The following is a 25,324-nucleotide window of genomic DNA, read 5'->3' on the forward strand; positions in this document are numbered from 1 at the left end:
TCGCATGCAGCAACATGAATACATCTGATGATGCAGAAGCCATCTCCTGCACAGCACTTTCTGAAACCGTCTGACATTAATCAACCCTTTAGGTTAGTGACATTGTCAGAGTCTCAAATAGCATTTATCTTTTAAATGACTGGTACTCTGGTACACACGAGTACATACTAGCTGAAGAAGCAGAAGCCAGTGCCTACAGAACTTTTTAACATTGTCTGACATTAATAAAGTTTTACGGCGATGGCATTGTCAGAGACTTAATTGGCTTTTCTTACTTAAAAAATCTAACCTTTAGAGTTGGCTTAAAAATGCATTTGCAGGGTTGATACTAATTGAAATGGTTCGTTTTAGAACATGTGTTAAAGTAGAGAGCATATTGTATTAGATGTACAAAGGAGGTTAGAAAATTACATGTACCTACTTGGAAGTCACTATTTTCCTTTTTACGTACATAATGAGGTAGCAGGGGGTTAATTAAAAAGCTAATTTCTGTGAAGCATGCTCGTCGTTGCGTCATAACTGTTATCTATATAATGACAATACCACTCCAACGGATGGGAGCTTTCTTCTGCAAACGAGATGTTGACAAAGTTCTTTTGAATGCCGTGTGCGTATGACGTGCGTGTTGTTAAAAGTAGCGGATGTGAGAGACAGGGTGGTTTTGTTCCGTGTTTTCCTTACTTCCGTGAGCTGATGACAGGTACATTGTATAGCAATGACGCCTTCGGTGGGATTAGGCCACGGCTAGTGCGCGCATTGATTTTCACCTAATTTGGGGAAAAGACATTTTGTTGCTCTTCAATGGTGGTCAACAAGCCGAAAATGGGTTATATGTCATATATGCCTATCAGTTCTGTCTCAAAATGCCCTAATGTCTATTCTTCAAAGCTGTTTCAGTGATTTGAGGCACAATTGCTGCCTTTGATGGCAGATGTTGAAAGTCTAAAGTGTTCCATCGCATATTATCCAGCAGTGTAGTAGCTGCCCATGATGGTTCAACAAACCCTTTTTTCCAATTGTTCTATTTAATGCAATACACATTTAGAAGGACAGGTCATACTGTTGAATTTAGAAATAAAAGACCTATTGGTTATGCTATCATGTTTTTCATCTCAATTATTGAGATGAATATAAATCACGCATAAATCATGCATTTCTATAATGAAGATCTGATGTCAAAATTTGAAAATGTTTTTTTTTTCGCCCTACCTATCAGACCTAGATTCTGCGGAAGATGCCATCCATAAAATTATTTGTTGTGGCCTTATTCTGGATTGAAATACTTCTAATTGAAATGTGTGCATGGCTGTCGTACCATGCATCCAAGGATTACAAACACCCCATGAACGGAAAATATGCCGTCGTGACGAAGATAATGACAAAGCCATGACGCACCCACACCAAGTGTGCTCACTACCAGATGTGCTCGCTTTAACAAAATTCAACAGAGCCTACGTAATAAAATTTGATCAATGACATCCAATCACAGAATGTTTTTGTTACGGTGGCGATACGATGATAGTATTAGAAAAGAACACCGGGCCAGGCGCCGTATGGCAGTAATGCATTCAGAGGAAGTAATTTGAATTTAGCTTGTGTAAAGTAACTTTGATCTCTTGTGAAGTAGACATGAATGTAATAAAGTAAAGGCACGTTGCATGCTGTCACGTACTGCAACACAAAAGACAAGACTTACAGTTCTTGAAAACACGTGCAAGTGTAATTTAGTTCTTTCAAGTAGCTTCACCGTTTTATCTAACTGTTTAAGGGATGGATACATGAGATAAAATAAATAAATCAGAGAACAAAATCACACAAACAAATAAATCATGTATTTTCATGATCAAAATTAAACCGTTGACCGATACATGGGTCCAACTGAAAACGTAAGAGAAGAGAAGTTGCACAAACATGTAAAATGAAATGTAATATTTTATCATGAAAATTAAACTTTTCTCCAACTCAAAAAAGTTGAATTACGAAAAAATCACTTGTCTACAGCACTTGGGCCAGATAGCTAACGAAGACCGACAGATTCGGTTAATCTCTAAACTACGTAAAAACAATCTATGCCTAGATACAAGCACGTTCTTTGATATTCTGATGTTGATGCTAACAGACAGTTTTCATATCTTGAGGTCTTTGCTTGGGTTGACCTTACGGTCGTAGCAATAAAAGCATACAAAGCGATTTCAGGGCTACAAAACTGGATTTTTAAAGTCAATTTTCTGGGTGTTTTTCAAGTTGAACCCACCCTATTCCAAAGCATACTGATCTTTGTGAGGAATAATAAATGCGATGTTGCTGGCGGAAAACGGTTGCTTGCTTCGCATAGTATTTCCCCAGAACTATCGTAGACTGGAATTCGTTGCCACCAAGCACAGTTGGGGCATCATCACTAGAAAGCTTTAAACAACGCCTGCAATTAAATGTGCAAAGATTAAGTGTAACAAGTCGTTCGGTGTGAGATAGCTAGATGCCGCCGCGCCGCGTGCCTGCGAAGCTGGTGTATTACGCCGAAGGGCGGTTATACCGGCTATACAGATACAGATAGATATAGATAATAGGCTCGTACTTATCAATTGGTGCTACCAAAAAATACTGGGACACCTCACGTGGTTGTTTGGGCTATTTTAAACACATTAATTAAAAAGGATGACAGAAATGTGCTAAGAAATGGCAAAAAAAATTGATATCAAACACATTCCACAGATTACTCTTCCAAAATATTTCATTTTGCTTTGCCGCTTCCTGAAATTGCTTTGCGTGCCTTCAACACATGGATATGTCATCTACTCATGAGGTCTTAATAATAAGAGGAAAATTGCGAAATTGGAAAGATACAACACCTTTTGACATGACTCAAAAGGGTCAGACGTTTGATAATATGTCTGAAAACGCAACATTTGTATAACCTTTCATTTCGATTACGCTGAAAAGGGGCCTTTGACCTGTCTGGGACAGTTTTTCTGGGATGTAGGCCAATATCGTATGGAGATGTAAGCATTGATCCAAATGCTGTTGCCATCAAGTTTTTCCTGGTTAGGCCATGTTGATTTGATTATATGGATGACATCCTCCGGGAACCCCAAATTGATGCGCGCGTGCGAATAAAAAAAAAGTTTTGAAAAAAATGTTTTCATTATGAAATCTACGTGGTCATGAGGGTTGAACAAATGGGACAGAATATGGTTTGGCGAATAATCTAGTCTTCAAGTTCATTTCTTTAAAATTTTGTCTTTTTTCGTTTCATTTTGGCATTCTACGACATTGGTATGGTCTTTTTGTAACTTACGGTATATTTTTGCTCATTTTGCAACTGTTTTGTACGATTTACAGTATGGTTGAAAACTTTTTTTTTTAATCGGCCGAAAATTCATGCGCGCGCGGATGTCATCCATATAATCAAATCAACATGGCCTTACTTTCAACACCCACGGCTGCCAAACATGACTTTTCAAACGACTTAATTCCAATGTGTGCAGTTTTGCGTAGTTAAATCATCAGCGTCTTGCTATTTTATAGCACAGCCTATAGAGATAATGGAAGAAAGAAGATAATTACTTCGACATATTGCTTAGACGAAGTCTTCGTCACAGTGGGTAAAATATATAGATGTAAGAAAACTGTGGGTGGTGCCAAGAAGGATTTGAGATGAAATATCGACCTGAAACTGTCAAAAGTGACAAGAATTATTTTGGGGAGCAGGACTCGGGGTGAGTCCTGGCCATGTGGATGCCTTGTTTTGGTTAGCCTTTCTCGGCCTAGACTGGGTATTAACATAAAGGCATCTAATCATCTCATATTTTCCTCTTGGGGTATGATTGCCGTCAGCCTGCCAGTACCGTGCGTCAACCAACCCACGCCAACGTAAAAGTGTGTGCTTGGCAGTAGTATTAGATGCATGTTAGACTTTCCTTCTTCGCCAATACGGTCATGTTTTCTATTGCATTTTTGCTGTCTGTCTGTGAACAGCATAACTCAAGAAGCTTTATATTGTATTGTTATGAAAATTGGTAGGTGGGTAGGTCTTAATGAGACATAGAAATGGTAAGATTTTGGTCCCTCTGGTTGCTTTCCTAGGTACTGCAGCAGACCTTCCGCTTTTTTTATATCTCTGGACATGATCAACTGATATCATCCATGATGGAAATGAATTAGGATCTTATTTTCATAATCAATGACAAAAAGTGTATCAGTTCGTTTTCTTCTTTTCATATATTGTACATTTTATAAGGAGCTCATAATATTGTCTGGCGTGGGAGGTAGACCAGAGTTCCATGTGCTAGCTTAAAAGTTCAACGCAAATTTATTGTACCTCATTTGCTGTTCTTGACCTCTCACTTTAGTATCTCTTGATTATCTCAAATAACAGGAGCTAATCATAACTGACCCGATGACATTAACTTGTGCTTTTAATGAGCATAAATCATATTTTGGTATTAATATCTGTTCGACTACAGGTCGCGTTACTCGCAGAAGAAAAGTATCGGATGCTACCTGAAACTTCTGACAAGTTTTCAAAACCATGAAGTTGCTTGAGTAACAATTTTCTTGTGTATCTCATTAGGCCGCAGCAAGTAAATTCTATGGATAACATCCACCCAATACTCCAAACCCTAATGCGACAAGGCGAAAAAAAAACAAGACGGGACAAAAAAAAATCGAAACAATAACTCTTGTTTTGTCTCCTCTCTCTTAATATTTTTCTGCCATCCACATTCCGGCATGTTGACCACTGTCAGAGGTCAAAAAGGAATTTCTTCATTGTTTTCCAAAATTTAAACGAAAATTAATGCACGCGCTGATGTCATCCATAAAAATTACTTGCTGTGGCCTTACCTAGATGTCAAACATTCGTGAAAATATTACTAAGTTATAATTTGGAATACACTTTCTCGGGTCTAATGCAGTTCGAACCTCTTAGAAAGTGGTGCCATGGAGTTGCTGCCTTCGCCTCACGAATCTAAAGCATAGACTCCCCGCTGTTTTCAATTACCGTCTGCCCGCCCACGCAACACATCTTCAAGGGCTAATGGTACCGGTGCCCAATTGACATTCAGAGGAAATCTACTGACACACGTTATAACTTATGCACGTAAACGAAAGATGTTCCGGGTGGTCTTTTTTTACCTTCGGGAGAGGAGACATCCTTCCGCGGAAGGGTTTTGAGAGAGATTTAGATTTTCATGTTCGCAGCTGTTTCTCGCGTTTGAGTGGACGGATTCTTTTGAGACTCGGTATATGTTTTGCTATTGGGCTGCAGATGATGCACGTTCTTTTGTTTGAATTGTATATGTGTTTTTGGGCGAGAAAATGGTGCCTTTGAATGGCCCCAAAACACCCCTTTGAGCGTGAAAGTGGTCGCGACCATTGACCTTTGGCATGATTAAGCTATTCTCGGTCTGGTCCAAGTATATGACCCCTCACACAGAGGGGTGTCCGGTCTCGATAAATTCTTTGTTTAAAACCCTATATAAAAATATACAATAAAAAGCCCGGATGTATAAAATCTCAAAACCCAAAGTATTCTGGATGAGGAAATCTGTCATTTCTGTCAATTGACATTTATTACCATTTCTTATCACATTTTCATCATTTCATACTTGGAAGATTTGAAATAGCCCTCCCCCCACAAAACAAAACAAGCTAGGTTAGGACTCTCTTATTTTTTGGGGGTACCGCCAATAAATAGATATAGAAGCAGCCTACTATATGAAACTGGCAACAATTTCCATATCATATGGGATAGGGTTAATGCAACTTACTACATTAACAACATTTACAAAATGACCAAGAAATTGACTGTGAAAATCCCATTCTACTTCCCTAAAATCTTTTTGGAGGGCCTTTAGAATGTAATATTTCCAACCAGTGCATTTTAAAGGCACCCAAAGTGATTTCTTAATAACGAGTGTTGGTAATATATACCTTCTGGTTTCAGTTCCAAGGGATAAGGAACATGTTACGTCTTTTAGACAAAGCAAAGTGGCATAAGAAATGGCCATCAGTGATTCAACCATCATACAAATGGGTACTTGGATGAAGCCCAGAGGCACTCTCGAATGATTGGAGAGTGCTAAAGCACCTTTGAATGCCATCGTCAAAAGCAGACAATGGCTTTCCATTGAACAGTCAATATCACATAGACTTACCATCCCTTGAAGTTTCAATTGCAAGATGTGTTTTTTTAGATCTGCAGGCGATTTTTTTTCAATTCACATCACAGTAAAATGTTTTAAACTGGATATTAAAATATTAAAAGCAGACAATAGATTTCCAGTATCGCATAGGCTTACAATCCCTTGGATTTTCTATTGCAAGAGGGGTTTTTACATCTGTATGTGATTTTTTTATATATACTGCAATGCACTATATTGCTATTTCTTCACAAATGCAATTATTCTTATTCGTAATATTAACATGTATCCACACCCCCTTCCAATGTGGTGTGAATTTCGTGTTTTGATAGATCGTCCAACCGTTCCGTTGAAATTTGAACTTGATATTACTATTACTATTTTACGAACCACATGCCGTTTTATTATTATTGCAGGATATTGCAGTTTCGTATGATGGAAATCTTCGAGTTTATTTTTCCATCTGCAGTTTGTCCCACTAGACATACTTCTGAACCTGTAAAATTGCAATTTCTATATAAATACAATCTGAAATATAAATGGGATTGGGTTCGTCTCAGTTTTATGATATCCATTATAGCAATAAACACCAGGTATGTCCAAATACAAGCAAGTACATTGAAGATCATTTATGGTCGTTTTATATGTTATCGTTTTTGTCGCCCATTATTCATTTGCTGTTTTGTTATTTGGTGTTTTGTTACTTGTTGCTCTTTTGTTACTTGTTGCTCTTTTGTTGCTGTCATTTGACATAAAGATCATTTAACATTATGGTCGTTTTTTATATGTTTTCGTTTTTTATCGCCTATTTCCTGATTTGATATTTACTGTTTTTTGCTACTTGTTGCTCTTTTGTTGCTGTCATTTGACATGAAGATCATTTAACGTCATGGTCGTTTTTTATATGTTTTCGTTTTTATCGCCTATTTCCTGCTTTGATATTTGCTGTTTTTTGCTACTTGTTGATGTTTTGTTACTGTGTTTGACATGAAGATCATTTAATATTATGGTCGTTTTTATATGTTTTCGTTTTTATCGACCATTTGCTGTTTTGTTACCTTAGTTGCCATTGAATGTACTCTAGTTTCTCAGTGGTGGGGCTAAGATTGGCAACCTGCTAGAGCTTCCCACCACTGTGTCCTCTAAAAATATATGTTGCTCAATAAAAAATGTATATTGATGTGGTGATGTTAGAGTGCCTGATGGGATCTCTTCCTGGCCTGATGCAGACATCAATGACTGCTGTACAGTCATGGGCAACATCGTACAGTATGGAGGCAAATGCCAAAAAGACAAAAGACATGTTAATAAGCTGCCGTAAAGACCCGGTAAATCCCCCGCCACTCATGTTAAACGGCCAGCCAGTGGAGAGAGTTAAGAAATTCAAGCTCCTGGGTGTCACTGTTACTAGTGATCTCACATGGGATGAACATGTCAAAGGCATCATCTCGAAGGTACAACCCCGTATCCACTACTTACGACTTGCCAGGAAGTCCGGACTACCCTCTGACGTACTACTGAGTATCTATACTTCATTCATCCGACCTGTCATGGAGTACGGATCACCTGTGTGGGGAGGGCTTCCAAAGAATCTGTCAAATGAGCTGGAAAAAATCCAAAAACTCTGTTGCAAAATCATCGGCACTGAGCACCAGCAACTACACACGCTAGAGTTTAGGCGACATGAAGCGTCTCTACGCGAGCTGCAGCGAATCCTGAAAGACACCACACATCCCTGTAGACTGTTCCTGCCCCCAGTGGTTCAGACACCCTACAACTTACGCCGCCGTACGGGACTGAAACCACCACTCAGCAGATCAAATAGACACAAAAACTCTTTCATACCCAGAACTCTTTCGTCAATGTAAAGCCCGCGAAATCTTTATGCTTGTGTTGTATATTTAATGTTGAGAGATTTTAACAATATCGGAAATTCGCTGTCTTTTTAAACTAATGGTATTTTAAATGTAATGTTTTTTATGAATGAAATGTAAAATCAACCCAATTTAGTCTTGTCAAAGACTACAAAGTTGATTGCTGAATAAAGTTTACAAATTTACAACTCCTGCAATTAAGACTCTGACAATGCCATCGCCATAAAAGTTGATTAATGTCAGGCAATGTCAGAAAGTTCTGTAGGGACTGGCTTCTGCTTCTTCAGCTTGTACTCGTGTGTACCAAAGTACCATGTCATTTAAATGCTTAATGCTATGTGAGACTGAAAATGCCATAACCCTAAAGGGTTGATTAATGTCAGACGGTTTCAGAAAGTGCTGTGCAGGAACTAGCTTCTGCATCATCAGATGTATTCATGTTGTTGCATGCGAACCAGCGCAATGAGCCAAGTGTGGTTACTGCATCATCTCAAAAATGCGTGCAAAAACTTGATGATGTGAGAAAGTTAAGAGGGTCTTTTAGGACTGAAGAAGACGTTTGACAAAGAAGAAAGCCATGTTTAAACGTCGTATGTCATGTCTAGTAACCCTATGGAAGGCTGCTCACGAAATGCGCAAATAATTGCAGCTAGATACCCGAACTCAATTATGTGACATGTTGCTCGTACATAACGAGTACTTAGCCCATGGGGTTGATAATAAAATATATAACGACCACTCCACCAACCGAACTGGCAAAGCAGATGGCAGTTTAAGCAGATACACACCAAGTACAGTAGTTTTATCATCACTGGATAGGTTTCAACAATGTTTGGAGTTATACCTCTCCTTGGTGCTGAACTCACCATCAGTTACATGTAATGCAGTAGAATAGCTTATTTCCCAATAGATATGCAATTTGCAAAACTCAGATGAGTATACCAAGGTAGTCGCCACTCGAGATAAATCTCTAATGAAATAGATGTGCAAAGGCTAGATAAGTGTAACAAGTCGTTCTGTGTATAGCCAGCTGCCGGCCCGCCTGCGAAGCTGTTGTGTTACACCGATTGGTGTAAAATAAAATCCGGCCAGAAAAAATGCTGCTAAACCACAGGAATACAGAGCTGGTATTAGGAATTTGCAGTAGTACATAGCGACTTTTACGACAAGCCGGCACATGCTGGCCTTTTGCAGCTTTTATGAGTCTACACTGTGCTGAGTTCTTGAGTTCCGCGGAGCTTCGGCAGCCTTGGTGCCATCCTCTTTAGTTACCGCCGGCTCCCTTATTGTCGCTAGCTACCATGGACTGCGGAGGATGGCACCCAGGCAAGAACATCCTCGGAGGTGATATTTCCATGTAAAGCCAATGTGCGCGTGGGTGTCATCCATGACATTAGATAAGTGTGGCATTCGTTATGCTCACAGTGCCGCACCTTCACTGAAGCGTATCCAAATGTTGGACAGGATGTGTAGTTAACAACCTCATGCTGAACACCTCACTTCAGACATGACATGGCGGCATACAGCCCAGCCACGAGCCATTATGAATTACCAGAGGAATACACCAGAAGGCTTGACCCAAATGCTCACAGTATGTATAAAGGGAAACAGTTAATGCAATTGGCTGCTCTAATTGTTTAAATTTTATGTTCCTCATACTAAATAAGAAGTAAAGGTGAAGGAAAAGATCTCAAAGCCTTCGAGGCGGTGAGGGGGAGTGGGCTCTTAGTCCCCATGTGTTTATGGCAAGGTATTTTAGAAGACGGAGCCCATCCGAAGTCAGGTATCCATTTTACAACTGGGTGGATATAGAAAAGCCATTTGAGGTGCATTTTGTTACCTTTATTTGCCATTGAATGTACTCTAGTTTCTCAGTGGTGGGGCTAAGATTGGCAACCTGCTACAGCTTCCGACCACTGTATCCCCCAAAAATATATGATGCTCAATAAAAAAAGTATATTGATGTGGTGATGTTAATAAACAATGATACTATTTATATCTAAAAATCCAAGGCCGTATAGTCCTGGAGGCATGTAGTAGCATTAACAAAATGTACTTGTACATGCATTTCACTTACAGATGTTAGGATGTTCAGGAGAACTTGCACGTCTTGTTCCGCCGCTCAGAACCTTTCAGCGTGCCACTAGGTTCTCTTCCAGTTCTCATCAATACACCGTTAACATACCTGTCTCCAAGTCGTTTTACAAGAACAGCTTCTTTCCCCGGTTCAACAGCCCTTACGTGTGTGTGAAGGATACAAAATCACCTTCAAGTGTAGTCGTCAAAGTATACAAGGGATTTCCAGGCAGCATTTAGTTTTTACACAGGGTTTGAAGTCTATCGAGTTTCCATTGCAAGAAACATAACCATAGGCTTTTTTCTATAATGTGCTAACGTTAACAATAGCCTGGGTTGTAACATTACAATGGCACTCCTGGCTAATCATTGGTTTACGGTAACTGCAAGGTTTCGGCTACATGTAGAGGTCCCGATGGTGGCAATAAGATGCCGTTGTTTAATACACGTAGCTTAATATATGTATATATATAAAACATTATTGCAAATTCATGCCCGAGAGCTAATTGCAAGAAAATAGAACATGCATTATAAAATAATGGTAAACGGTAAAAATAACAATAAAATAATACTATTAAATGTACTAATGCTAGTTCTAATATGGTTATTGTTGGGTTTGATTTCTTATTTTTTGTGTAGCTTATAAGTTTCCTACAGGCCTTTCTAATTATCGCAGTTCTTAAGAATAGTTAATCTTCACTAGCCGTATCCTTCTAAGCACAGGCCTTTTTTGGACGACCTATTTCTTTTTAGTTTCTAATTTCTAGCATCCCATAGCGAATAATTGAAACTAAAACCGCAAAACGTTCCCCGGCGTATGGTAAAAGGCCTGAGCGGGCTGGCAACACTCCAAACACCGAAGAGAAACCCGTGAGCCCCCGATGGATTGGTTATCGGGCTTGAGCTGGCTAATAAATTATTCATATCCATTTTATTACTTCATTTGTCAACAAATTGTTGGTGGAGAATTGAAGGTCAACTTGATTTAACAGATCAGCCCCACACGTAGAGATCTAAATTGCAAAACCAACGAAAATCAATTCCACTTGGTATTAAATAAATTATTCATATCCGTTTTATTACTTCATTTGTCAACAAATTGTTGGTGCATCGTTCAAGGTCAAGTTGGTTTAACAGTTCTACGGCAAGTATTGATCTAAATTGCAAAAGCAATGAACAGCAATAAATGTCTCATTCCAGTCGCTTCAATATTTCATGGGTCTCGTAATGAAAAGTGTAGCTTTTACGCAATAGCTGTGTTATATATGTAACTTAACGTCATTGTAGGCGTGACTGGGTTTTATATGACCTGCAAAACGTACTTCAATAGAGGAAGGTATTTTCAGGAGGATTATAGAATGAGAGATTTTCAAATTGCAAACAGACTCTAATATTTCCCCTGTGTTTAATTTTGATAAAGTCTCTGACACATATGCAATCAGAAAACTAGCCGGACTTCCCTTAACTTTGGTTAGGAGTAGGTTAGGAGCAAGGTTGGCTAATATTGTACCGGGTCGGCTACTGTTCGGCTGCGCCGGCCGAATGTTTCAAAATGTTTAAAACATTCGGGTGATGACGAAGGGTTCGGCCATGGTTGGCTAGATGTTGGCCTGTGTTCTGAGGTAGGTCGGGGTGTACGTGTGAAATTGGCAGTAAAATTTGACACAAATTTAATTCAAATTATCAAAAGGTAGGTCTGGCCTAAGTCTGGTTGGCTGGTGTTTAGGGGAAGGGTTTTTATTGAGCAACATAGAAACTTACAGGATACAGTGGTGGGTAACTCTAGCAGGTTAATAAGCTAACGAGTAACAAGTAACAAAACAAGATATCAACGAGAACATGTAAAAGAGGTTCATAATGTTTTTAAGGTCCGAGAGCAAGAATAGATATAAGAACTCGCCTATACCGTTTATGGTCCGGCTCCTCAATAACTATGGACTGAACCCCTGACTGTTGTCTTTTTAAATGTAGTACACTGTTCTGTATCAAATGTTGTCCGGGAAATTTATAATGTATGAAACATGTATTTTTATTGTTTTGTTGATCGTACGCCTATATTGATTGCAAACCTGCAGTTTTAATATACTAATTTTTTTGTAAATTGGTTTACAATTCAGTTGTTTTTAACTGCAGAGAACCAATAAATCCATCTTGAATCGAACTTGAATTTCCGTACGCAGATGAAAACATTAAATCAAGGTGGAAAGTTCTGACGTCTGACGAGCTTTCTAGCAAAGGCCAGTGACCTGATTTGCCTCAGGCCAAGCAGGCTCTCTGTGTTTCTTCGTGACTGATTGCGACAACTAACAGCAACAGGCTGGGTACAGCTGTGATGGATTGCCTGGTTATTTTCTTTGACATCGGTGCACCGCTCCATTAAATACCAACTATTTGTTACAGGCTTTATGTGGCTTTCTCGTAACACCAAGTGAGCTCTTCGAATGCATGCATACGTGTTAATAAACTATGAGCGTAAGCCAGGTCTTCTTAAAAGATTACCCAAAGGAGCTAGCATTCTGACGTACAAAGTGAGGATTTCCTCGACTTAGTGCTAAAGGATTACGTTCGGTGGTCGGTTCACTGTTTGGATCGCTCGACGTTTGGATGTTTAAAATTACCACATAAGTCTATGTGCATTTGTGAGAAAAAGATATGTGCATATTTTCTGTAGTTTCTAAATCAGCCTTGTTAGTTGTATACCATTCTGAAATATGCCAATGTATCACTAAAGGTAGAGAAACTATCCATGTATATGTACCTCTCGCATTGCAAATATTACTAAGTAACGACAAAATGTTTGTAATTCTATCCTATGATACGATTGTATCTTTTGCCATTAATGTAAAGGTATCAGACAATTTGGCAGGATAATTAAGTGAAAGATTTGTTCAAACAGACAGAAATTGATGAATGTGATGTAACTGTTTATCATCTATTTACACATGTATTCGATACTCAATAAAGAACAGAGATGCAAAAAAAATTACCACATGAATGAAAACCAAGCAGGTGTCATGAGGGAAAGACCTGCCGAATGAAACGAGAAGTAACGCATATTCCCAACATGTAACCGCTTATAAATTATTACAGAATATCCCTTCTATGTTAAAAAGAGCTTATTATATATTTACACATTTGCATAAAGTCTTATTAGTATAAGTCCAGTTCAAGTCACCAAGGTGACCAATTATTTGAGTCACACATCGCCATCACATTCACGTCACCCAAACAGCTATTCGTATTTCCATCTTGCTAGCTTTTTCTAAAGCATTTATTTCTTTTTTCGTTTGCCTACGTCTGATTAGTTATCTCCTATTTGTTCCAAGCTTACGTTGTTCATTTGTCAGACTTCAACACGTTCAAAAGTTTTAGAAGTTACAAACTTGCAACACATTTTCTTACTTCAAATCCAAAGGCGGCAGCAGCTAGGTTCAAGGCAACTGTACAAAGATCACCGTTCGCTTTAGAAGTTCACCGAAACATCCGGACTTGCTTTTGACTTCAGAAAGTTGGCATTGACCTATGCACAAGGTCTGTCGACCTTTATTTACGAATCATCTGGCGTCCGTCCGCCGTTGGCGTATAGAACGGACACAATAGCAATTTAATCACCAAAGGACAGCTGCCAGATTTGAAGAAGAGATAAAGGTAGTTGACCTATGGTGCACAACACCTGATGGACCTTCACAGATAGATGATGTTGTTCCGTACAATGGTTTTGGTTCTCAATTGACCCTTAAAGGCTAAGGGTCCTGCGTAAGCAAAAAGTCAATTTGGCACGCTACACCACATGAGACCAGCACTAAGCAAGGCATAAGCAATAAAGATAAGCCTATGACGTTTATGAAAAGTGGCAGTTACACTGAATGTGAGTTTTCGGGGCATAAAGACACAAGAGCAACTAACTTATTTTCACTTGTTTGCATATCAATCAATCAATACTGTAAATCACTTTATGTTCACGGTAGCAAAATTTCACGGTCTGAGAAAAATGGACATGTTCACGGAACTATATATTCACGGTGGCAACAGGTGCAGGAACAAGAAAGTCCAGGAATTATTTGTTAACTGTAATGATAAGTTCACTGTACAGAAGTGACAGTGAAAACAGTGAACTTATCAGTACAGTGAAAAAATCAGGAATTACAGTAGTTCGTACTTATAAACCTGCTTTTCTGTCAACTCTCCGGTGTCACTGACGAAAGGTAGTTGATTTTTTTTCTGCCATGTGCTACCTGAAACATCTGGCTATTCCCAAAACCATATCCACTTGTTTTGGGCGTATCTTATTACCTGGAGGTCTAACCTTCACCGAAGTAGCGACTAACTATGCTTCTCTGATCATGTACTTTCAACTTGCGTGCAAAAATAGCAAGCCTGCCAAACAGGGTTGAAATGGTTTCGACAGATATACCAATATGGCATTGAGCAAGTTTTTTTTTTTTTTTCCAAATGCCTAAATGTTTCTAGTAAAGATGATATTACATGGCGTACAGATTAAAAAAAATCCATATGCATCCTCATACACTTTTCTCCAACTAACGCTTGATAGATCTTGTTCTTTGCCTTTTCAGCCTTTGGGTCGATGCTGCCACGGTTCACAAGCTTCAAGGAAAGACATCCATTCATTCATCGACTTGAGCACAGCATCCCTGCATTCCCAGCACGTGGAGCTACACAGTCGAGTCGAAAGAATCGAAGTCAACCCCCATTAGAGCTTTCTGTTAGATAAACGATTTCACATTCGCTAAAGACCAAGGCCAATACGGAACTCAAGTGTGAATGCCAACTCGGATTTCCACGAAAAGCTAGATTAAAAAGCGCGCGTGGCGAGATTGCATAACCAGTACAAGAGCGTTGGCCGGAACGGAAGTTTTAGTTTTCTAGAATAGGTACTTTCTACAGTTTGAAAGATAGTTTCATACAGACGTTGCAATGGATTCAGAACTAGAATCGCTTTATCCTACAGACCACCCTCTACTCGAGCACATCACCGGCACGTATTCCCCACACAGTTTCAACATGACCTCCTGTCTACACTATCTGTCCCAAAACTACAACCACACAGCCTCCAACAGCTTTCAGGACATACTCTCACAAATCCCGTCGTATTGCCAGCAACTTCTTCTCGAGGCCGCTGCTATGGATACCCACGCTATTCACCCCGACTTGGAGGCCGCTAAAGCTTCCACCGTCATCCGAACTGTCCTCGGCATAGTGTACTCCCTAGTAATGGCGGTGTGCGGGTTTGGCAACTTGCTCCTCTTGCTCGTCATCTTCTGCTACAAGAAGAGCCGCAGCGCCACCAACATGTTGATCAGCAATCTCTGCTTCGCTGACTTCTGTGTGGCGGTGTTCTGTATCCCGCTACAGTTGGACTACTACGTGATCCGGAACCAGGACTGGATGTGGGGAGGCTCCATGTGTAAAGTGGTCTCCTTCATCCGGATGTTGAGCCTGTACGTCTCGACAAACACTCTTCTGGTCATCTCCATCGACAGGTCAGTTTTTTTACTCAGCCTATAGACATTATAGAGTAGTATCAGGTTAATAACATTAAGGATTGGGGGTCATGTGGCGTAACGGCAGAGTGCTCGACTCGGAACCAAGAGGTCCCGGGTTCGTGTCCTGCCATGTCACCGATCTTGTGTCCTTGGGAAAGGCATTTTACACGACTTTCCTCGCTTCGCTCAGGTGAAAAAAAAGTATTGTGTTGTACCTTATGTTGGTTGCGGCATAATATAAGTTGAAAAAAAACTTGAGTGTGCCGTCACCATTAATACATGTTGGAATATAAAAACATTAGGAATAAATCAATGATAAGATAATGATACTTTAAATCAACATAGCAAAGACAGCTCAGCTCAAATTTTCGGTTGCTATTACGTTAATCTTCTTCAGTGTGATGATCCAGTTTCGCCGAGGTACGAATAGTTACTGAATCATCACTGCTAAAGAAGGTGGATGAAAGAAGAAGAAGAAGGTCTCCCGTGATCTTATGCAGAGCGTAAGGTGGTGCCCATCTCCATTTCCGTAGTCCTTGGGCGACATACAGTTGTGCAGGGCACTACAGCAGGGAGCTTGTCCGCTGGTAGTGTTGTGTGTTTGACCTTCCCATACCCTGTCTCATATGTGCTGAGTGCTAAGCAGAGAAATAAGTGTGTACCATTTTCAAAGTCTTTGGTATGACCCGGCCGGGGTTTGAACTCATGACCTCCCGGTTACAAAGCGAGCACTCTACCAATTGCGCTATTGCACCGGTATATTGACGAAAGAGCAGCCGAGAATTTAAGCTGAACTGTCTTCGCTGTATTGATCAACACAAATAAGCTTTCATGCTAATATAAGAATAACGGAATGATGTATTATTAAAGAATAATGTGATTTGATTTTTTATGTGGTTGCCAAAGAAGTTTCGCTATCCCATTGAAGCCAGAATACTTGTCGAAGATTTTGTCTTAACTCTTCTAGTACAGTCATATTTCACCCTTTTCTATAACGTTATCTTCCAACACAGATGGACTTTAATGCTAATGCAATAAAAATGATTTACCAGACGCCATTTTAAAGATAATCAATATTATTTCACCTCTGAACGCAGATAAACTTTATAAATTTAGACAAGATATTATCCTTAACGGAACTTCGGTGCGTTTCTCAACTTTGTTGACATTTAAACCAGACAGACCATTATTAAGTTTAAAATCAATATTGCCGTTATTGCTTTATGACCAAGATTAAAACCATTAAGCGGAAGTCGAAATGCTTTGCAATGCTGAAATAAACATTTGATGTATTGCAGAAACAGTAATCAAAGGTTTTATGGATCAATTACGATTGAAGTAGTCCTAGAATTACCCACACGTTATCTAAATTTACATTAAACGACTAAGGAGACTGTAATGGTATCGATAATTACTGCTGATGCTGTGAAAATTACACGGTTGTAAAACGTGGGATATCTAGACTACATCACGCTTCTAGTAGCTACTGGTCAGGCCCATAGAAACTTCTCTAAGTGATAAAAACAGCTCTAAGTGATAAAATGTAGAACATAATGTATAGATGCTACCATAGAAAAATTACTGTCAGCTCAGACTGTGGACTAAAAAACAGTTACTCAGGCACCTTGATATCATTTTGGAAACTACCTTTCGTCTGTGACACTGGAGAGTTTTCAGAAAAGCAGGTTTATAACTATATTGATTGATTGATTGATTGATTGATTGATTGATTGATTGATTGATTGATTGATTGATTGATTGATTGATTGATTGATGAAAATAAGTGAAGACAAAATTTTTGAAAGTCCAAAACCGTTTCTAAAAGCATCCAGTTGCTTGAGTGGCTGGTTTGGCGTATCTCATTACCTGGGTGTCTAACCTTTACCGCGACGTTACATAAAGTCGACTTAAAAGTGTTTAAAAAAACAACTACCCATTATATAATTAATCTAAACCGCCTTTGCCGCTGGCGTAAGGTAACGATCTTGTTAGCAGCTCCATTCATGCGTATAGATGTGCTTTGATTGGAGGTGCTATCTAGGCCTATAGGTCTCTACGCAAATGTCAATAGTGCTGTACGGTAGTTCAAGCACGTTACTTGAACAATCTGGATTCTGGTTGAAAACGGTATAAGGATTATCGATTGAATATTGGCCCGAACATAAAACGCCAAGCAGTTACATCTGTATACATTTCTTATACCCAACTAGAAAAAGTAACATTTGCAAATGTATTATGTTAACCTTCGCATATGGTCTGCTCTGTTAATTCTTACTCAAACACATTCACATATATTGTGACAGGAATCTAAATCCCTCCTACTATAAAATTGCAACATTATGTAATCAGGTCGTTGGTCAGGTCAGGGGGTCACTGTTTGGAGGAGAAGAAGAAGAAGAAGAAACGTAACAAAAACAAAATGTTTTCCTTCGGTAAACATAACAAACACACAAGCCAGTTCTTATAACAACAGTGTTCTCCCAAAGCAGATATTTGGGCTTCGGCTTATTTTTGGCGTGTTTTGGGTGGTTTTTATCGGACTCTCTTTTTATGCAATGGCAGCTTCTTTTACACCAGCTACACGCCAGCTTGACGGGTGGTAAATGGTAACTCTGGAAAATGGATATTGTCTAGCCAATTTGATACTGTTTTCGCAGCCACCAAAATATCTGCCTGGAGATATGATAACAGTATTCAATTGAATGATATATAATAATTGCGCAAATGTGAAAGAAGATCTTGGAAGACCGCCAAAGAATTGTACTATTACTGGAGATTGCAGCTGCCGAAATATCTGCTTGGATATTAACAAGTGTTCAATTGAATGATATAAAAATTGCACTAAAGTGAACGCAATGTCTCTAGGAACACTTCCAAACAATTACACCATTACTAGGGATAGGAACACAGGCATTTTTGAAGTAGGGCGCCGAAAACACTGTTATCGAATGGTTGGAATTCACCGAACGTATATTCTTCTTACATTTTCTAGATGCCTGGTAGTGAGAAGACAGTTTAACGGTAAGAAGACGAGACGGAGCGTGGCTGTGGTGTTGGCCGTGGTTTGGACCGTCTCAGCCCTGGTAGCTCTCCCTTCGGCCCTCTACGCCAAGGTAGGAAAAATTGATATGAAGTAATTATATCATGCAAATATCCTATGGATTTTGTAATTAAAAAGGACAAATGATGAGTGTATCATCATCAGCAAGCTTTGTGGAAAAATTGGCTTCATGCCATTTACCAGGTTAAAGAATGGTTTATTTCTCTAAAACGACGTCCTGGTTGCGGCAGCTGTTACAGAGAGAGTTTACAGTAGTTACTGGATAATGGTGTTTTCCGTTAGTCAGTAGTTACTGGGTAACGGTGTTTACCGTTAGTCAGTAGTTACTGGATGTCAATAGTTACTGGATTATGGTGTTCACCGTTAGTCAATAGTTACTGGATTATGGTGTTCACCGTTAGTCAATAGTTACTGGATTATGATGTTCACCTTTAGTCAGAAGTTACTGTGATGAGTATGAGATGTCATCCCCACCTCGTTGTATCCGTATACGGCCGAATTGTCAGGCCTTTTTTACATGCATTAAAACATCATATATATTTGACACATGACATTATCACTAGTACTATGCCTAGCACGCCACGACGAACAAAAAGACTTGAAATTTCCGTACAATGTTTTGAAACGTTGTGTTAACTATGGCATCCCATTTCTACACAGACCCACCCTCAACGGAACAGTAACCACACGTCCTGTGTCCAGGCGTGGCCAGTGAGCCAGATATTTGCCTACAAGGCGTACTTCATGTTCCTGATGGTGGCTGAGTACGTGGTGCCGTCACTCTGCATGGCCCTGTGTCTGCTCTTCGTCTGGTGCAAGGTACGTACACATATCATAATATACTAGTACTGTAATACTACATTGTGTAGACATATATCCTTCCTAGACTTCGATGTATAATGCTTCTGTATGTAGTGTTTAAAAGTCTGCAGTTTAGCAGTAGTAGACTGATTTTTTTATACTTGCATAGCAAGAGGACAATACAGTCCGTTGTGCATTAATACACAAAGGGCAATTGATTTAGTCAAATATGATTCAAATTTAACTCAAATTCGACTCGTATTGAAATATAAAGTGTCAAAGTATCAAGTATAGGAGTGTCCAAAATCTGGTCAGATTGCTTCGGAGCTTCCGGTATTTGGGGGCTCTGGATATGTGATGGGGACTTGAAGAGGAATTCTGCACTGTAAAAGCACAAATACTAAAAACACGCGGACTATCATACCTCATTTTACCTCTGACTACTGTGGTGTTGACATGGGTAGAGATCTGGCTAAGACAGTAACCAAGACAAGTTTCTCTTCAAGCTAGTAGACACTTCGATTTCTTTTTCCGCCGCTCAGAACCTTTCAGCGTGCCACTAGGTTCTCTTCCAGTCCTCATCAATACACCGTCAACATACCTGTTTCCAAGTCATTTTTAAACAACAGCTTCTTTCCCCGGACTGCAAAATTATGGAACTCTCTTCCAAACAGCTGCTTTCCGTCCGATTACAATCTACAAACCTCCAAACATAGGTCCACCGCCATCTCCTGACATAACTACATTATACTCACTAAGTACCTCTAGCTCTAAGCCTAGAAGTGGCCAAAAATAATTGGCATTGCATTGAGCGACACCGTTAAAAAACATAAGGACAGATACCTCTTAACTACGTTGCTCTGGGCATCAAATTCTGTAGTTTAAGTTACAAGCACTAAGCCTAAAGGCAGCTCATGTTGTTCCTGCAGGTCTGGGGCCGCCGTTTCCCCGGCACTGAGAACGCGTCCATCCGCCGAGCGAGAGAGAAGTCCCGCAAGAAGACCATCCACCTGCTGATCCTGGTCATCATGTTCGTGGTGTGCTGGACGCCCTACTACACCTACAGCCTAGTCCGGGACTTCTTCGACGTTCTCCAGACCTACCACCTCAAGACAGACCTCTTCTACATCGCCGAGGTTTTTGCTAAGAGCAATAGCATGATCAACACCGTGGCTTACATAGTCTTCAACGAGAATATCATGATGTACGTGCGGAGCTTGGCCGGGTTCTTGCGGGCACACCTGGGGAGAAGGCGGAGGATCAGCCGGTACGGGTCCCAGCCCACTGTGAAGTCAAGCCTGCGGAGACGGCCGATGATGGTGGAGGTGGAGATGGCGGTGTTGCCGCCTGAGAACGGCAGCAGCCCGCGGGGGAAGGTGTACCTGTCCCCGGTCCGCACCACCGCGTGTAGCGTCTACTCTACCCCGGTACACCGAAGAAACGTACCGGCAGTGGCCTCTGATACTCGCCTCTGAGTGCATTAGTTTGGATGAGAAAATTAACTAACCAATCAACCCACAAACGCCTCAAAATTTGTTTTATTCTAACTTCTAAACAAAGTATATACCTCTGGCATTATTACCTAGAATCAGATGTTCTTTTTCGGGGGTCTAATTTACCCAATTCATGTTGAAAACAGAACCGCATGTAGTTCCAAGGACTTTATTTATTTAAAAGAATTGTTTAAAAAATGTTAATATTTCCTGAAGAAAGAGCAATTGTCTTTTGACCATCACAAAAAAATCCATGTATATAGACACTGCCTTTTGTTTGAAATAAATCTATGACAAAGCAAAAAAAAGCCACACCTTACAAACTAAGAGCAATGGCATCTTAAGCTTGCTTGATGTAATTAGTATTTTTTTCTTCTCGTTCTACTGTCATCAAGTTGAATTCACTTTCCTAAGCAAATGTATGAAAACATACCTTAAAAGTTTATCGCAACGAGCAATAGTGACTGGCGTGTTAAAAAGCCGCAGTCACATCGTTCCACGTCATAACATGTTTGTGCAGCCAGACTATAACCGACTCTTTGCAAGAATCTTTGACAACCGCTTCCGTCTCAAGCTGAATTCTGTACGGCACATGTACAATCATGAACGTTCCACTGCTTTTATACTGCAAATTCTTTTTAGACTAGAAGAAATCGCTCTTGATCAGGCATTGGTCAATCTCATCAACGAGTTCGGTGGAGCACAAATCCTTTCCCGGCAGCGTAGCTCGTCAAATGCCGCTGAGCTGCCAAAACATTTACGGGATCAAATTAACCATGGTCCACTTGAAAGTGTTGGTGGTAAAGAATTATGTAATAAGGAAAGAGGATTTTTTTTCATTCTCTTTCTTTCTTTAAGAGGATGATGTTTCATTCTTTTGCCAAAACTGTTTTCGTAAAATAAAACGGACTGCTTTTGACCATCGCTAACATTTACTGAACATGGGATTTTTTCTTGATTTTTTCTATCTGAATAAACACAAATAAAACTAAAAATATGTTAATGCAACACATTACAGCCTTTGTCTAAAAGACCTGCTAGTGTTTAAAGAGACATAATGATTTGCTGCAAATTGAGTTAAACTTCTACAGAATCTGATACATTTCTACTGCTGCGGGAATAAAATTAGACATATTTTACGAAACAACACCGTTTCAATACAGAAACATGCAGTTAGACAGCCTTAGCTGGTGTACTATCCTCCGTATACTTTGTTTCCGCGCCGACTGACCGACATCAGAAGCCGGCGAAAACTACGTAGGATGGCTCACAAGCAAAGACAGACCAAAGAGGCACCTGGAAAGCCCACTGGTCCAATTTATAAGCAATTAAGAATACGTCCGGCACTGTCGTCAGAAAGCGTAAATCAAAGGCCTGAGATAGGACCACGCAGTGTGATCTCCAAAGGGCAGAGTATTATGTAAAGGCCCCCTCCCACTATCAAGGGAGCCTCATCAAAATGGCGGCTATTTCAAAAGAACAAAGGTGAATCTCCTAAGGTCTTTGAAGCTTCTTATGTCCTGTTGACGTGCTGCGAAGACACGATAAGGCATCAGATATGTGTGATCGCCAAAGGCCGAAGTATTGTATAAAGCCCTCCTCCCCACACTACCAACAATCCCTCATCAAAATGGCGGCGATTGCAAAAGAACAAGGTGAATTGCCTAAAGGTCTTTGAGGCTTCTTATGTTCGGTTGTCGTTCTGCGAAGACACGATAAGAAATCTTGACAACCACCTGTAGTGTTGCAGTCATGCATATGACTCTCTGTAACGAATCTATGATGTAGAGCTGAATTAAGAGGAAAGACTTAAAGGAAACGTCAAAGTGCTTTTAAGGCCATCGAACTAGATTTTCAAAGTCAATGCTCGGTTGTTTCTTTGAAATGCAGTAAGATAAACTCTATTTGTGAGGCAACGATTCGATTTTGCTGACAAAAAAACGGCTACGCACTTCCAATGACATTATTACTTCGTATCGCAGGCTGGTTTGAGCAAGGACATTATAAATTCTGGATCAAGGACATTGTACAGTCTGTATTATACATTCTGTATAATGTCATTGGTTTGAGTTATGGTGATACCAAAATATAAAGGGAGTCACGTAGCTCGTTCATAGTGTTGGCTACTTGAAAGGCTTCAAGCATGAAATGATAACAAAAATGCGCCAAGAAATGGCAGTAAATGTCAATTCCGGACGGACTATATACTTCATACAGAATATGGTTTTGATTTGCCACCCTGAAATTGCATTGGAAGCACATGCCTTTGAGGAAATCTTTAAAAAGCACCAAGTACACCAACACATAGGCTGGTTCTGGTTGACTGTAAAATTTCATAGTTCTCCTAAATAAAAGGATCGGTAGGTTCTAAAAAGAGGGGGCATATGGGGACGTATGCTAACGCACTCATACCTTCAGCTTTGCACAGGCACTGAACTATTTTTGATACACTATAGCATGGTAAGGATTAAAAGAGCATAATGCTTACGTTAATACTTCACCGATAAAGGTAATAATTGGGTGCTTTGGGACAGAAAATGTATAAAACAAGTTTAACAAATTTCTTCAAGTTCGTATTGATCTTAATCTATGGGTAGATGTTCTTTTTTGGGGCCCGATCTGTCAGTATACTAGGCTCAAAAGAAAAGAAAAAAGAAAAGAATTTTAAGATGAAAACTATTTCGAAGTTTTAATCTATCTCATACAACTTTTACAGGCTATATTATAGTGATATGCTGCAAAATTAGGTGTTTTGTAATTTTTTTGGAAATTTTGTAAATTTTCGACAGGATGTCTTTAAACACAAATACATGTATATATCTAGGGCGCAAATCTTTTACGTAATACAAACAGACAGCCGCTCTTCCACCAAATTGTTTCTAAATGATCTCCTCCTGGTTTGATGAAGCATCCTTTTGATTCAACCGAAGTCACTTCTTTCATGTCGATCTCTTTGAAGTCGATCAAATTATGTCAATGATATCACATCCTCTGTTCCCATTACCAATTTCTTTGAAACCATCTTTAATGCTTACGACATTAGTTATGTAAGATAGGACCACGCAGTGTGATCGCCTAAGGGTGTTGTGTGAAAGCCCCCCTCCCACTACCAACCGCACCTCGTCAAAATGGCGGAGATTACAAAAGAACGAAGGTGAATCCCCTAAGCTCTTTGACGCTTCCTGTGTTCGGTTGACGTGCTGCGAAGACACGATAAGAAATTTTGACAACTACCTGTAGTGTTGCAGTCATGCATATGAGTTTCCGTAACGATTAGATGATGTAGAGGTGAGTTAAGGTGAAAGATTCAAAGGAAAAACCTCACGGGCATTCAAAGTGCTTTTGAGTCCATCAAACTGGATTTTCAAAGTCAATTTCGAATGTTTCTTTCGAGTGCAGTAGGATACTAAACCTTGTCCTGTAGCATATTTGTGAGGCAACAATGGAAAACGGCTACTTACTTCGTATCGCAGGCTGGTTTGAGTTATCTATTGGTGATACCAAAGTCTATAAAGGGACTCACGTAGCTCGTTCATAGTGTTGGCTATTTGAAAGGCTTCAAGCATGAAATAATGACGAAGATGCACCATGAAATGGTTGTAAATGTCAATTCTAGACAGATTATCTCATCCAATGTCGTTTCGCTTTGCCACTCTGAAATTGCATTTGATGCATATGCCTTAAGTTTGAAGAAATCTTTAAAAAGATGCAAACACCTAGGATGGTTCTTGTTGGCTGTAACAGTTCATAGTTGGATAAACGGATTGGTAGGATATAAAGAGAAGGGACATCTGGAGGTGCATGCTAACGCACTCATACCTTCAGCTTTGCACAGGCCCTCAACTACATCTGATTCACTTTGGCATGGCGAGGATTAAAAGAACGTAATTGTTAGGCTGGTTCACATCGATTCTTCACTGATAAAGGTAATAATTGGGTGCTTTGGGACGGAAAGCACGTTTAACAAATCTCTTTTAGTACCTATTTATCTTAATCTATAGATTAATGTTAATTTTTAGAGGTCCGTTCCGTCAATTAATATTGTACGCGGTAAAGTTAACTGCGGATTAATAAAAAAAGTTTGAATTGCAAGCCATGAATAACGATTTGAGCAGAACATCATCTTCACACAGCCGATCTTGCTTTTCTTTTTTTCGCCCTAGCATTAAATTTGTAATCTACAGCGGAAGCCACCCTTACATTTAACGTGCTGTGGCTCTATTTTGGCCTCAAAAGAAAAGAATAAATAAAGAATTTCAAAATTAAAACTATGTCTTGTAATCTATTCCATCGAAATTCTACTGGCAGTAATTTAATGAGAGGTGACGAGATTTTGTAAATTTTGTAGATTTTTATCAGAATGTTTTCCTACACA

At 39.7% G+C, this 25,324-nt stretch overlaps 1 protein-coding gene across 1 annotated transcript; it reads left to right on the top strand.

The window, feature by feature from the left end:
- The first annotated feature begins 15,025 nt into the window (after positions 1–15,025).
- On the top strand, positions 15,026–20,931 carry LOC109467295 (prokineticin receptor 2-like). The gene is made up of 4 exons (XM_019765239.1): positions 15,026–15,591; positions 18,587–18,707; positions 19,316–19,474; positions 20,386–20,931. The coding sequence occupies exons 1-4, from the start codon at positions 15,026–15,028 to the stop codon at positions 20,929–20,931; spliced, it is 1,392 nt and encodes a 463-aa protein (XP_019620798.1).
- Positions 20,932–25,324: the final 4,393 nt, after the last annotated feature.

This window comes from Branchiostoma belcheri, unplaced genomic scaffold (genome assembly GCF_001625305.1).
Source record: "Branchiostoma belcheri isolate BF01 breed outbred unplaced genomic scaffold, Haploidv18h27 scaffold18, whole genome shotgun sequence".
NCBI lineage: Eukaryota > Metazoa > Chordata > Leptocardii > Amphioxiformes > Branchiostomatidae > Branchiostoma > Branchiostoma belcheri.

Coding starts and splice junctions, on each gene's coding strand:
- LOC109467295 (XM_019765239.1), top strand. CDS start 15,026: ATGGATTCAGAACTAGAATCGCTTTATCCTACAGACCACCCTCTACTC. Junction 15,592..18,586: donor CTGGTCATCTCCATCGACAG/GTCAGTTTTTTT, acceptor TACATTTTCTAG/ATGCCTGGTAGTGAGAAGAC. Junction 19,475..20,385: donor TGCTCTTCGTCTGGTGCAAG/GTACGTACACAT, acceptor TTGTTCCTGCAG/GTCTGGGGCCGCCGTTTCCC.